Genomic DNA, 15,714 nt, shown 5'->3' with positions numbered 1-15,714 from the left:
GTGGGGGCACTCCAAACACGGGCTGCTTCTTTTTTTACTAGCCAATCTTCAAATAGAGGGGGGTCACTTTAAATTGGTGCCCAGGCCTATTTTCCGTCCTAGTCCTACCGTGGACCGTGACCCATCAGGTGCTCTCTTAACATGAAGCTTTTTCCCACTAGCCCTACAAAGTAAAACACCAAGGAATTCTCATGTGGTAGTCATTTTTCAAGACAAAGGCCAACACTCTACCATCTTGATGTCCAGTACGACTGCTATCTTGTGGAAACATCACTTATGTAGCCAGACTAAAATGAGGTGATCAAACCAGAAAACTGCACGGGTACACACTAAGCGCACAGGATACCCTGGTAGTTGAGCATTGAAATATCTGCTGCAAAGGAGGCTCTCACCTGATTCAGTGTGACAAACTCTGCGTCCAGCCCCACTAGTTCTCCCACCTGCGGCATCTCATTCAGCAGCAACGGTATGAAGGTGGCGTGGCACTTGCGCTGTTTCCGTGCCAGTGATGCCTCAGCCAAAAGCACACTGGCTTCAATTGGATTCCTGACTGCAAATGATATGAGGGAGATGGAGAAGGGACATGTCAGGAGAGCAGGGCCACATAGAGAAGGGAAGCAGAGAGAGAGAGACCGGAGAGCGGGATGGCAAAAACAGAGACCAAAATCAAACAGTAGAGATAATTGAATGCAGAGTAAGGAGTAACAGAAGAGAGTAGGGACAGAAGGGTGAGAGGTCGGAGCCAGGGCAGAAACAGAAGTAGTAACAGAGAAATATGGGAGATTAAGGAGAAGAGGAATAGATCAGAAACATAAAGACAAGTGACATCAAGGACAGAGGAAACGTTAAGAGCAGCAAAACCAGAGAAAGGATAACAAAGAAAAAGAACAGAGATAGGCCGGGAAAGCAAAAGAGGGTAAAAGTGGTGACAGACAACACCGGTAAAGGAGGAACAGAGGGATTGAGTAGAACAGGGAAAGAGAAATTAGAAGAAATAAGTATAACTACATTTGCTTGGACATATTTAATACCTGAAAGATGTGGAAAGATTGGCCCCTGGTTTCTAGTGCTACCCCTCTCTCTGGGACCTCACATGCAAATCTTACCTGGTTTCTTCTGTCACATCCCAATGTTCCACAGTTCTCTTGTAAAACAAAATAAAACAGAATAACCCTCCCAGGTATCTCCTGGTCATCCAAATACTTTCGGAAGTCTAATATACCAGCCTCTCTCCTGCCACGAGTTGCATCTCACAGTACTCACTGGTCAGATTGTACTTCGAGTTCAGGTTTCTCTTGGCGTAGAAAAGGATTCCAGGCACTTTCCAATTCATGTCGAACTGCACTGCCTCGCACTGATAGGAATGGAAACAATCAACAAAATACTATTAGTGTCACACCTCCCAAATAGCACAGTACGTCAGCACCACCCTATGGAGGTTGCCAGGAGTGGCTTATCTTCCAAGTACTAAGATGCTACATGCCTGCACCATCAGGTAGAATTCACCACATCGAATGCTGACAAGCTACAGATGTCTGACTAAATAAGAGCAGCTCACGCATCACCACCATAAGAATGGAAAAGGGCAGCAGTGGCCCTCTAACATGAAGCAAGACCTCAGGCACTGGAAAAGAACATACCTCAAGCAAAAATGTAACTGTGCATACAATCCCATACTGATGACTCAAGTTACAGTGTTTCAAAAGAAAGTCTATGCATCAAATATTTGTCCCCTTGCTGCTAGTGGACTTCTCCCTCACTTCCAACAGCCTTAACAACAGACTCTGAATCTCTTGATTGGCCTGCTTACCTTGTCCACAGGCTCGATGAGGAAATCATTGAAGAGGTACCACTGCTGATGTGTGACGCCCTACAGAACAAGGAGGAATCGACATTGCAGCATTAGAAAAGTCAATGCCCAGTCATGACCCACTCCAGCAATCCCACTTTCAGATGTCAACTAAGAAGTGCTTCACCACCGCAACCACTGAAGTCAAAGCCTATGACTCCCTTCAAGAGGATATCACAGATGTGGCAAATAAACTGTGTGCACTGGAGATGCATTGGCAGGTAGTGAGTGACAAGACAAAGAAATGACAAACCTTACCTACCCACACAGTTTTGTAGCTTGATTTTGTTATAGTTTCAGGTGTTTTGCATATTCCTGCAATCTAATGATTGGGCAATGAACAATTTTGTTTGTTCATGTGCTCTGCACAGCTGACAAAGGAACAGTACTCTGGGGTGTGTATTACAGCTTGAAGAATCTTGAATTAGATTCTTCCAACTACTTTTATCACCTGAGCATCTGGTGTTTTATTCAAGGCAATCTCATTTTGTAAATGTATGCATGGGGCACCACATATTTCTTTAACATATACTCCCCTACAGCAACACTGTTATTGAGTGTTGCTGCTTTACTATTTGTGGAGGATACCTCGTGTGCCCATCAGTGTAAATGCTAAACAATCCACCTTAATATTCCTGTGCCATTGCTTCTGGATTTGTCTATGTATAAAGAATAACTCAAGTATGTCCTGCGTTCTCGCTTCTATTGGAATAACAGGATATCATTTTACACATACATCGTCCTCTTTACTGGTACCTAAGGCCTTAGTAGGAACAAAGGTAGCAATTTATTGATCAATAAGCAAATCTTAGATAAGCTTATGTAAAAAAAAAAAAACAATTTGCATCAGTATAAAATTAGGAAGGTAACCTTTAATGATGATAATTTACAGTCACATTTGTGCATGCTTCGGTATTTACATAACCCAATATAAGGTTTTGTTCTAACATTTGTGGTGGCTGAAACACATCAACATCTCGCTACTTAAAAGTTAGCATCCTGTGAGAAAGTTTCCTCTTTCTGCATGGTTGCCCCCACTTTTTGCTTAACTGCTGATGTACTTTGACTGCCAATCAGGTGCCCAGGGCCTATGTCCTTCCCTAAAACTGCACTGAAGACCAAACCCAATTTGCATTCTCCGGCCACAGGTCAGTCCTTGGTAAATGTAACCACAGGTACCCAGGGTACTGTGACCAGGGAAGGCCTCTAAGGGCACTTATTGTGCCACCCTTAGCGACCCTGTACCTTTACACTCACACACTTCCTGTGCAGGCTGTGTGTTTTGGTGTAGAACAAAGTGAAGAGCAGACATAGCACACATTCTGTGTGCCATGCCTACAACCCACTGCCCTGGCATAGATTAGTACCCCTCTACCTGAGTGCACCATTCCAGTGGTGAGGGTACAGATGCATGAGGCCTGTACCCCTACAGTCAATTTTTAGACATTGTAAGTGCAGTGCTGCCATTAAGAATATATGGAGCCGGGAGTTTGTCATTACGAACTCCACAGAACCATAATGGCTGCACTGAAAACTGAGAAGTTTGGTATCAAACTTCTCATCACATTAAACCCACACTGATGCCAGTGTAAGATTTAATGAAAAATGCACACAGACGGCATCTTAGAGATGCGCCCTGAAAAACAACCTAACACTAGTGTCCAGGCTGAGTGGCTGTTTTCCGCTGCCACCACCATATATGTTTCTGGACCCCTGGGTCGAGAGCCTGCTGCTCTTGCGGGCCTGAAACAATGCATATCCTGGAAGGAGGTGCCAAGCCTCCTCTTCCAGGATGGGCAGGGTCCATGAAGAAGAAGCTTCAAAGGCTTGATGCCTTTGAGAGCTTCCCCGGCCTTTTGCTGCTCCCAGCAATGGTTCAGCACTGGTTCTGACCCCACTTTGGGCGTGAGAACCAGCAGGAAAACCAAGTGAGGTGTGCCCACCTTTGCCCACTCCAGCCCTCAGGTGGCGGAGGCGAGGTTAAGCACAACTCTCAGTCCCCACCATCTTGCAGATGGGGGACCCAGCCAACCAGAGTGAGGCATATGCCCCCGTCTCACTGAAGGTTGGCATAATAGGGGGTGCTAAGCATAACCGCAACCTTAATATCTGCTGATCCCAACCATCACAATGAACCTAACTTTAGACACCTCCCTCTAACCCACAACTACAAACTTATTGCTATGCCCATGTTATTAAGTACAGTAACACCAGCTTCTACAGTAACCCCACCCTATTTCCTTAACCTTAGCCCCACCACTAAACCTTACCCCAACACTTTATTTTACCTTCTCCCCAAGTCCTAATGTATCCCTAACACTTATAATAACTATAGACTAATGACTATCCCACATCATTAACTTTCCCTAAACCTATTATAACTCCAACTATTTACATTGCAGAAACACAAACTGTTCTTCTTACGGAAACCTTTATTTACTAACTTTTTTTACAACCAGTTTCAAAATTACCTTTCTCACACTTTTAGATTCTAACTTTTGGTTTTTCCCTCATTTTTTGATAAAACAATTTTTAACAAGTCAAATTACACGTATTTTCCTTATGTGTTCACATATCCAAACGACACTTGACATATAAGTAGGCCAGGAACTCCGTGAAGTGACAAAACCACTCCGGCAATCTATTCAAAGTTCCACGAGCAGCGAAGTGCGTTATCTAGCGTCTTTTACACTCATTTTTTAGTGCCAGGTGTTTGTCCCACGGTGTAAAATCAGTGTGAACTGTATCACACCCAGGGCGAGAGGGTGCTGCTTCTTTCTGTAGCTCAAGAAGTAGTTATACTTGAGCGCCGGCTTCTTCAACGTGAACTGAAGATTTCTCAACGCGAGCGGTAGCGACCATCCGCGACTGCCCATGCTGATAAATCGCTAGGAAGCGGTCTAGCATTGGATTTCCTCGCTCGCCAACTTACCATTGGCGAGCTCCTGCGAGGAACATAACTCGGCTTAGCTGGTTTTTTCGAAACTCCGTGAGCTCTGCGGAGTGCGAAAACTCTGTAAACTAAGAGGAGTTCACCACCTAGTCCTACATAAAAGTATCAATTTAGGTAAGACATTGTACCATAACATTTATAACACTGTCATCAAATTATTATTCCTACGCCACCCGAGTTGCCTTACAAATTTGGATTCTTCTATAACAGGAAATTCCCTCTCAGATCTTTCATGATTTGATGAGGGGAAGCATCCACTAAACTTGTATATGGAGTATAGGAAAGTGGGTTACTTTTTGGGGTGGACAAGTGTCTATCTCAAAGGATAAAGCCACAACCTTCTAAATGTCACACAAATTAAAGTAAATAAACATGTGCTCAATTCCTGGTAACATGAAGCAGTCAGGCTAAATCAATGGCAATGTTAAAAGTATTTAAGCAATGCATACATAGCAGAAAAAGTCACAAAACACAATAAAACTCTGTAACCAATCATAAAACAAAGAGTTTTAGGAGTAAAATATGAGCAAAACAACAGAAATCCAGTAAGAGAAATCAGATTTGAATTACTAAAAACGTAAGTTAAAATAGCGCCAAAGGGTGCAAAGTGACAATGATGGTGTATGAAAGTGGTGAACTGAGACCAAGGTGCAAGTTGAAGCACACCCCGATGGAGCCCATGATGCATGCAACTAGTACATTGGCATTGGAGAAAGTCTGGAATTCAAGAAGTTGGAGAAAAGAAACTACTTCAGAGAGGGACTTTGTCACTTTTTTTTAAGAAAAGCATTTACATTTCTTTTAGTGCCAATGCAGAATGGGACTTGTTTTTCCAGAGGTGCCTTTGCAGGACCAAATGAAAATTCAATCCAATGCCATGCAACTGCCAGTAAGATATTTTTTCCTGCAGGCCCCCCAACACTTGAGAGGGAAAGTTTCAAAACTTTCTTCTGGTGCCCATTTTATCACAGTAATACACTTCAGCCAGTGAGGACATCAGAGGAGGCCACTTAGAGACCCTCAGGGTGTCAGACAGAGGCCAACAGCAAATTCCAGTACAGGTCCAGTTGCAACTTGTCAGGTGGGCATTTCTAGGAAATGACTTATAGCACCATGTGTTGTCCCTTTGGCCACACAGGGGATCAGCCAACTGACCCTTAGAGTCTAGTTCCCTGTTCTGGGAACAATAGGGAGCAGGGCCAGAACCTCAGCTTCTCTCTGGTCACAGAACGCAGACCCAGTCATCTTCAATCTTCTGCAGGTTCAGAAACTCTTATGAAGAAGATTCCTGAGGATGCCAAATGTATGCCTGGCACTAACTAGTAGATGGGGGTTACTCTTGGGGACATCCTGACCAATGGGGAAAAGGTCCCAGGGGCAACCCTATTCAGTTTTTCAGCAGCGTATGTTTGACCTACAGCAGAAAAGTCCATAGTGCCCCTCACTGTGAAATTCAACTCCAGGGCAGGTGGGCCTGTGTGCACACCCAGGGGGTAGTCAGGGAAGCAAGCAGTCAGGGTGGGATCTTCTTACTAGCACCTGGTCGCGGTAGGGTGGACCTCTGTTTTGAAGCTGCAGGGGTCGGCAGGAGGCTTGAGGCAGGTCAGGGGTCACCTGATCTCGGTTCAAGATTGCCGGGTAGACCTCCCCTTGGTATTGGGCCACTCTAACTCGGGCCATGGGCGTCGGGTGAGGAGTGGTGCAGATTTGCAGACTTTGCCGGACCTGGAATCTGTGTGTACACGGGAGACAGTCTTTTCTGTTGAAGGCAGGGCAGGCCTTCAGGGTTCTTGAGGCTGCAGGACACAATGGAGTTTCGCTTCGGCAGGTTCAAGGTGGGGACAGACCGGTAGGGCTGGGACCAAGTCAGTAGGCGTCGTCCTCTTTTTCGCTTTGGCACGGCTGTTCGGTCCTTCTTTTCTTCTTGTAGTTTGTCTGACTTCTTGGTTCAGTGCTGCCTCCTAAATACTGCATTTAGGGGGCGTTTTAGTGGTCTCGAGGTAGGGTGACTACTAGGGGTGGGCGGAAGTCGCGGAAGGGACTTTCGCGGAGAGGCGTGAAGATTGAACCAATCTCCGTGCCTCTACGAATATTTCTGTTACGCGGCACCCGCCCGCCCGCCATATTAAACAACATTGAAGCCAGGAATGCGCATGCGCAGGCTCCTGCGCATGTGCAGTTTCAAAAAGAAGGCTAGATAGACAAGGAAGATGACCCCGCAATAAGGTAAGTTTTTAAAATCGTTATTTTAGGCTTTAATGTTGTTTAATATGGCAGGCGGGCGGGCAACTTCAGTTCCGCCCCCGAGTGTGCGGAGATTTGCTTCGTTTCTCTGCCTTCTTTGCAAAAGGCGGAAGGGGTAAATCTCCGCACATTCTGTGGCCGGAACAGAGATGTCCACCCACCCTAGTGACTACACCCTTGGTGTGCTCACCCACGTGGGGGTGTGAGCAGAATCCCTAATCCTGATTGGGTAGTGACTGCCAGCTGCAAGATGGCTGGTACTTTAGAGTGGGTTTCAGCTCACCTCCCCCACCTGAGGGATGGAGTTGGCAGAGGTGGGCACACCTTCTGGGCTGGCTAATTATTCCCGATGTCTTCTCACCGAAAAGGAGGGGAGACAGGAAGGGGCCGGCTGCTGATAGCAGGAGAGGCTGGGGGTCACATTACAAAGGCTGCAAGGCCCTTGAAGCTCCCCTGCCACAGATGGCTCTTCCTGGCCTGGAGGAGGTGTGATGACCTCCTCCCAGGAAAGGCTTTGTGTCTGGGCTCGGGGAGCGAAGGCACCATCCCCAGGTGTCTAGAAACATGTCTTGTGGTAGATGGCTGGTGTGTACTAGTCAGAGAACCCACCTGAGGCTTGTCGTTTTTCAGGGAACATGTCTAAGATGCCCTCTGAGTGCAGTTTTCATTAAATCACACACTGGCATTGGTGTGGGTTTAAAGCGCTGAGAAGTTTGATACCAAACCTCTCAGTTTTCAGTGCAGCTATCATGGTACTGTGGAGTTCGTAATGTCAAACTCCCAGCACCATATATTCTTAATGGCAGCACTCCACTAACAATTTCTAAGAATTGACTTAGACACTGTAGGGGTACAGGGCTCATGCATCTGTACCCTCACCACATGTATAGTGCACCCAGCTGGAGGGATGACTGATCTATGCCAGGGCAGGGGGTTGTAGGCATGGCATACAGGGACGTGTGCCATGTGGACTCTTCACTTTGTTCTGCACCGAAACACCCAACCTGCAATGGGAGTGTGTGTGTATGTGTGTATGTAAATGTACAGGGCCTCTAAGGGTGGCACAATAAGTGCTGCAGTCCTTAGAAGACTTCCATGGCCACAGTGCCCATGGTACCTTTTAAAAGGGACTGACGTGTGGCCAGAAAGGTGCCAATTGGGGGTACAAGGTACAGTTTTGGAGAAAGAACACAGGCCCTGATTGGCAGGGACCCAGGGCACATCAAGTCAAAGTGCATCAGTAGTCTGGCAAAAAAAGTGTGTGTGGGTGGGTGGGGGTGATTACTGCAACAGAAACCCAGCTTCCTACAAACTTTCTAAAAGTTACATATTTAATACAAATCTGACTTTACCATCAAATTCTTGTTTCAAATAAAAATAAATCTTTTAATGCAATCTGTAGCTGGCAAAGGTCAACCTTTGTTAGCACTCTTTAAAGTAGAGGCTATCTAGACGCAGATGCCTCACCTTTTGAATATTTCCCAGACATCAGATTAAATCTGGAAACTTTTCAACAATACCTGTACGTGCGGTGCCTTGAGGTGCCACATGGATGCCATTCCGCTACAGAAATGTGTCCTCCAATTTTAGACTCCAAGCTAAACTGATACATTCCCAATAGGATTTTAAGGTCTACAGAATCCTTTATTCTGATAGTCCGTTAAATCAAACTTTTTTGGTTTGGTGGCAGGTCTTTTGCGCATCTGGCCCTGAAAAACTCTGCCTTTAATCCTGTGTTGTGAATCTAATGCTCTACATTTTTATAAATGGTTAAAAACGTGACTGTTTGTAAAATCACTAAGATGATTTTTTTTCGCACAACACCTGGACACCCTTTTAGTCAACTGCTCGTGCTTTACAAATTTGTATTGTAAAGCGAGATATGTTCAATAATTCATAAGTGACCAAACGAATGTACAGAAAACAAAGTACAAGCAGCCAACATTGACTTTACATTCCCAAAGTGCTAAGGTCTAAATGAACTGTTAAGAGGCATATGCAGCAGCAAGACGGATGCCATCCTTCTAAAGGTGTGGTCATTAATTACCAGAGGCCAAACTATCTACATATAAGAGACTACGAATTGATCAAAAAGCAATGTATCATTTGGGAACGAATTTTATGCAGGAAATGTTTTTGATGTACCACTCAACTTAGCTTTGTGCCCAGCCTCGGATTTTCTACTTAACACTGGTAATATTTGGATAGTCAGTACTGGCTGCTGTTAGTTTTCATATTTGTCTGCCAAAATTTGGAACTATTCAAGTTAATATTAACACCAATGCAAATTATATTATTTTCAGGAAGCTGCTGATTCAAAAGTAATGAGCAGGCTATATCCTTTATCCTTACTCACTTATTTTTAGGGGACTTCTGGTTTCTTCTTTTACCCCTCAGTGCGAGGATCCTTTACTGAGTAACTGCCCACAATACAAAATTCATTAACATACCAAGTTTGCTTCAAGGTGCCCTCTAAAATCTTTAGGAACTTGTGAAGATTGCTTATTATAGACAGAGGGGCTATTGGCAGTAGCCTAATACGAGTTTTCCCTTGAATCCCCACGAAAGACAGTGATCCAGAATAATAGAAAAGCCACCATACAATTTCATCCTAAGGCAATTCTGGTTCAAAATTACCCTGTGTGTTACTGCGCCTTATTTGTGGAAGGCAAAGACACCCATTTGTTTACAGTAGGGTGAGAGTCCATCTCCTCAGATTATTCAAGGTCTATGGTGGGCCTCCGTATGCTGGCTAATATAAACATGGAGTGCGTCTTCGATATTACAACCCTGATGCTTCGATGTTACAACACTGATTTCAGGACCGACAACCGTCTAAAGAATGCTTTTTTGGTGTGCATCAGTGCATTTTATTTTTGGAAAAATATGAAATCGATTGAGTTTTCAGCAATATTTTAAGGCTAAAACGGGCATTAAGAGCCCTTCATACAAAGTACTAATCTCACATTGGATAAAACCTGAAAGCAGTCCTGCCAAGCAAGGCTGACTTTTTATAAAATGTTGTTCAGTTGCTCTTGGCTTTGGGTTGCCGTCTCGCTCCATTTCCTCAGGGAATCTTATTTCCAGCTCTGAGCTTTTATGTTACAAATCTTTATTAGGTGTGTCGCTCCAAACTGTTCGACAGAAGGAAATGCAGACTACAACTCTCATGGTACATGAAGATTTCTAATGGTAAGATGGGGCCCAAGAACTGTTCTGAAATCAACAAATTTTCAAGTTCACAAAATAACAATTGGTATTTTTGGTACGACTGCGAGGACTGAAAAACAATAAGAAGGTGACCAGGTAAACAGGCATGGTGGCAATCTGGTTCCCATTTAAACCAGCAATGGCAAAGCCATTATGTCTTGCTATTGTCTTTGCCAGTGTGTTTCAGCAATGTTAGCCGCTGTTCAGCATGGCTAAAAGTTAGTGGCTTAGAGCAAAGTGTCCTGGAAAGGCATGGACTAGACTGTCGTAGAATGAAATGGCATACAGTGCTAAGGAATGGCGTGGAGTAAAGTGTCAAGGAACAAAGAGGAAAATACAGTTGGGTGGAGTAAAGTGTCATGAGGGGAGGGGCGTCAAGTGGCAGAGTGAAGGGGCATAGAGGCGACAGGCGTACGGTAGGGTGGAGTAGTGCTGTGAGTGGCGTGGTGTGTAGTGCAGTGGGCGGAGTGACGCAGAGTGGCATAAAGTGATGCAGAGTGACAGCTGTGGGTAGGTGGCATAGCATGGAGGGACGTAGCATGAAGGGGCGTAAAGTGACGTGTCATTGAGAGGAGAAGAGTAGAGGGAAACAGAGTGGAATAAAGTGTTAGAGAAGAGCAGAGTAGAGTGGTATAATGTGATGTACAGTTCTCAGAGTGGAGGGTATTAGAAAGTCAGCGTGGAATATCAGAACGGAGTGGAATACAGTACAGAAAAGTAAAGTGTTGTAAAGTGGAGTGACGTAAAAGGAGAGGCGTAGAGTGGAGTGTCAGAGTGGAGTAAAGTAGCATGGAGTGGTGTAGCATAGAGTGGAGTAAAGTGTCAGAGTGGAGTAGCGTTGAGTGTGGGGGAGAAGAGTGTGGAGTGGCACAGTATGTTGTAGAGTGGAGTAGAGTGGCATAAAGAGGAGTAGAGTGGCGTAAAGAGGATTAGAGTGGCGTAGAGTGTAGTGGCGCAGTGTTGTGGAGTAGCATAATGTGGGGTGGCAGAGTGGAGTGGGATAGAGTGGCGTCGAGTGGAGTGACGTAGTGTTGTAGAGTGTCGAGGTGTGGTGAGGCGCTGAGAGGAGTATGCATGGTGTGGTAGTGCAATGCCATCACGCACACATTTTCAATTGAAACAACCATTTCCTTTGCACAGACATACAGTTTTACGATAAATTACACAAAGCACAAATGATAATATGTGGAAATGGTATCACTAAGTATTGATCGTATTAAAATATCTGTTTCCAGCACATTTCAGAATTAGAGAAAAATTGCTTAATTTGTGCTTTACTAATTCGGATATATTCTAAAATATTTGCACAGTTCATTTATAGATATTAAATTGTATTGTGCCCTAGAAAAAAGCCTTTCCTTTCATACCTCAAGATGGTCAGACAAATCCTCTCACTTTGAAATCAGAGAAAAAGTAAGCAATGCGCTCCATCGAAAGACTGAGATGGACATTTGACCTCTGTCTTTGAATGCACAGCAAATGTGATAAAATAAAAATACAAAGGCCTGTGTACAGAAAGCGAGAACTTGTGGAAGAATACAGTAAACAGGCTATGCTCCATGGGAGGGACAAAGACATGCTGGCCAGCTTAAAACAAATGAAGCCAGCAAATGGAAAGCAAGCAAACGTGAGTTACAAACCAAAAAGACAATGTTAAGCAATGGGCGGAACACATTGTTAGGTCATCTTTCAGGATACCCCCAATACATTTTAAGGAACCAGACTGGTAGGCTTCGACATAAAATCGATTGGGATTACAAATGGATCAAATTGAACCCTCTTGTCTCTTGATTTTATTCCATCCAGAAAACTGACCAGAACAATTCCGGAACTAAACACTAGATGGCAGCATTAAACAAAGCAAATGAACACTTACAAGCCTATCAACAAGTTGAAGTACAAGTACAACTGTTCGAAATAAAGTACAAAAACACAAGGAGCCAAGATACAACCTTAAAACACTGCTACAGCTGCTGCACACTAAGCGATATATTTCTGCTAGCATTAGTCCTAAACCTTATTATATCCTATGATGCTTGGTTCTTGTTGGCTCTGGGACCATAGGGTCAGAAAAAATCCCCAACATGAACTGGCATCAATCCCAGCAAAGTCTTGCATGCACCCATACCACGGGGGTATGCGGTCTTGGCGGCCTGTCCAGTTTTAGACACTGCCACTGAAGCGGCCAGTTGAGTATCTCGCTGGTGCCTAGGACTTTCAAGGGGACTGTTAGAAATAGTCAGGACCGCCGGAATTACGTGACAGGGAAGGGCAAAAATATATATGCAGCGGGGTTGAGTTAATTAGGCAGAAAGAAAAGGCAAATTATGCAGTGTAATGCGGCACATTTCGTCATAGTATTACTTCATTATTTTGTCATTTTTAGGTCGAGCCTGTGCAGCGCATGTGCTGCGAGACATGCTGTAGTCGAGTAAGGACGTGAAGCTCCGCTCACACTCCACCCTTATTATTCATTGGCTTGTGTCATTGTTCTTTACAAAAGCTGGCTTCTTATTTGTTAATAGGTTTGTTAGTCTCTCCTTACTACCACCTTGTCTTCAATTGTAACCTCCCATGGGGACTGGCCCTTTTACTTCTGTTACACGGTATGTCTTATTTAGTCTGTAAGCACTATCTTCTTTAATGAGTTTCTCCTACTGCAGGCATGACATGCTTTCTTGGAACATTCAGCGCGTCATGTGCGGTTTCACTTTCCAATCAGCCCGGGACAATGGTGGCCACTTCTATGAAATAAAATAGGTCTTGCATTTACAATAGTTTCAGCTATTGGCATTATCAATGACAATGCCTTTTATTTAGGTGTTAATTATCAGAACAGATAAATAAAAGACACTGTCATTTACAATGCCTAAGCTTAAACTCTAGCAAATGCAAGACCTAATGCATTGCAAATGCTTGTTACGCTAGTTAACACTGCCTGGGTATTGGTTGCACTCGGTAGCACCAGTTTAACACCCACATATGGCAGTAAGCAACAAAAGTGACCAGTCAATCTTAGCAAAGGGGCTTCGGCTGCGTGACAACACGTATTGCTGATCGTTTTGTCATTTTTTAACCATTTGAGCTAGAAACTATTTTTTTTTGTCAAAATCTGCAGATGAGATGGATTACGTGGAAAATGAATAATTATGCAAAGAAAAGGCTGCGGCTGCACAATCCCATAATTCCACTGGCCCTGGAAATAGTGGACCATTGGTCAGTAAGGAGTCTTCTGGGCAGGGAGATTTTCTAGACTTGGGGGCATGCACAAGACAAGAAGTACCCCCTGCGCTCACTGATGGAGAAACCCCAACTGGGAAATAGATAGTCCGGCTAGGTCAAAGCTTGACCTAGTTCTCAATCAGAAAAATCTTAGTAAGATGGTTGAATCAGTTCAAGCCAGCAGAACCACACTGAAGTAGTAATGGCCAACTTACTACCTCTGGGGCTACAGATGGACGGATAAATGCACAGGATGGGTCGTGAACAGGGCAGGCTCACTCTTACAGAGATGCCAGACGATGCAGCAATTCCTTGACCCATATATTCCTCTTGCTTCCTCCTAATAAGCTTGGCTGTAGCAACCTTGTGGCTCGTGGCAGACTCAGCCTGTTAAGCTGTCCTCGGGCAGGTGTTTCAGTCTGCAGGGACTTGTTTGGGCAGGGCTCGACATAGCCAGATAAATCCCACTTTCTTCCCCAGGTCACAAAAGCAAGGCAATTGAACAGGTTTTCTCAGGCTGGAAGGTGGGTAACAATCCAGCTGAGTTTTTACACATGGTCTCGTGACTTTTCCTGCATTGGTTTGCAGACATCCTCTGCACAGAGGCAACAGAGAAGATAAGTGCGGGTTAAGGGGAAGAGCTCTTTTAACCCTCTGGCAGTCCAAACAGATCCAGACCCAACCACAGGGTCCCCTGCCTATCCTACAGTTGCATCCAGGCTATGTTGCAGTCCAAATTTCACAGACCTCTGAGCCAAGAATTCCCAGTCAAACTAGTTCTGAATGGTCATGCAGTCAGGAATATTTGCCACAGACTGGATGCTTACACCTGCTCTCGTTGCCAAAGGAGAACCCAAATGGAATCAAAGGAGTGGGCGTGTTTCACCCAAGCATGAAAACACACCAAGGGAATGGGCAGGAAACCTTCCTGGTCAGTTCAAGGGCAGGATAAAATGGTTATCCGCTCGACATTTTTAGTACAGAGCACCAACACACATAGACCTATTGACCACACCAGTGAACCACACATTGCTTACATACAATATACATCCCTCATACCTGTCCTACACATGGTGGCGATAAATGCTCCCAAGTTACGGGGACCTGAAAGACTTTTACTGGGGCCAGTCAGTAGGCAGACTTCCTACACGGGTTCTGGCAAATGGGCTTGGTCCCTAACCGGAATTATGCAGCCACTACTGACAAACACTGTATATCCTGAGAGGGCATTTGCCACTCAGCAGAAAAGGGGTACACTCTGGTGCTCCCCTACTATGAAAGCAGAACGCTGAGGCAACAGAGAGGACCCCAATGGTCTCAAATGACTACTCAGCATACTTGAGAAGAAACTGAGTAAATTAGAAAAAAAGCAAGGGTAGGATGGCACAGCTTTCCAAAATGATGTAGAGGACTTTCCTTAAAACTATGCAATACAAAACGGAGCACACTAAACTAGGTCTGTTATTCTTGTTCTTCGAAACCACTGCCCTCTTTTGGAAGAAACGCAGTTTTTAACCAGTCTGATTTTACCAAATTATTATTAGAAACTGCAGTTCTCTGGTCTTTCGCACCCTAATGCACAATCATTCCTTTTCTATCTGAAGTTTGACTCCCTCTACATGACAGCACTATTTATCTATTTTAACTCCAAGAACATCCTCAGATGTATTTAACTTTTGTTCGCGCATTTCTGATTTTTAAGTTTCAATATTCTAATATTTTACTTACTCCTGACTGCTTAGACGGAGAAGGGGAAAGCAGCCATTTTGGTTTGGGCATTTGACATACACTTGAGCTACCATTTTGGTTTGGCGCATTGTAGTGTTTTTTTGTTAGACATTTTCTCCGGTCCCTGCCTATTTAAATCAAATTCTGGCACAGACGTGCCACTGCCATGCTAAAGACACCCCGAAGGCAAGCCCGTATCCCGCATCCAGCACCAGTTATCTGTTTGATTAGTGAAACAGAAGTAAGTCTATATACACTTCTAATGAATTGAAAGCCTTAAATCATGTTGCGCCATATCAGCTTAAGCAGAGTGTTGACTCACTCACAGGTCCTATTTCTTGTTTTCAGGTTCTGTCAGTCAATGTTGTACCTCAGTGTCCCACTGGAGAGGAGGGAAAGGCTGGGTGTTACAGAACCTAAAAATGTTGATCCTCTCAAGAATGCTTCACTAAATAATGTTAATGCTTGTTTGATTAAAATTAGATCTCTTGCCAACACACATTTGATA

At 44.4% G+C, this 15,714-nt stretch overlaps 1 protein-coding gene across 3 annotated transcripts in view; it reads right to left on the bottom strand.

Annotated features, from left to right (window-relative positions):
• The window catches only part of PAN2 (poly(A) specific ribonuclease subunit PAN2), a 1,642,407-nt gene that overhangs the window by 232,422 nt on the left and 1,394,271 nt on the right, over positions 1 to 15,714 (bottom strand). For all 3 annotated transcript variants that reach the window (XM_078686370.1, XM_078686378.1, XM_078686384.1), the window contains 3 exons: positions 1,811 to 1,870; positions 1,264 to 1,354; positions 393 to 550 (listed from right to left, as the gene is read on the bottom strand). In XM_078686370.1, coding sequence (XP_078542496.1) covers positions 393 to 550; positions 1,264 to 1,354; positions 1,811 to 1,870 — 309 coding nt within the window. The remainder of the gene's footprint in view (positions 1 to 392; positions 551 to 1,263; positions 1,355 to 1,810; positions 1,871 to 15,714) is intronic.

This window comes from Lissotriton helveticus, chromosome 1_1 (assembly GCF_964261635.1).
Source record: "Lissotriton helveticus chromosome 1_1, aLisHel1.1, whole genome shotgun sequence".
Classification (NCBI taxonomy): Eukaryota; Metazoa; Chordata; class Amphibia; order Caudata; family Salamandridae; genus Lissotriton; species Lissotriton helveticus.
The sequence above is the reverse complement of the archived record's forward strand: the minus strand, read 5'-3'. Positions and strand labels throughout refer to the sequence as shown.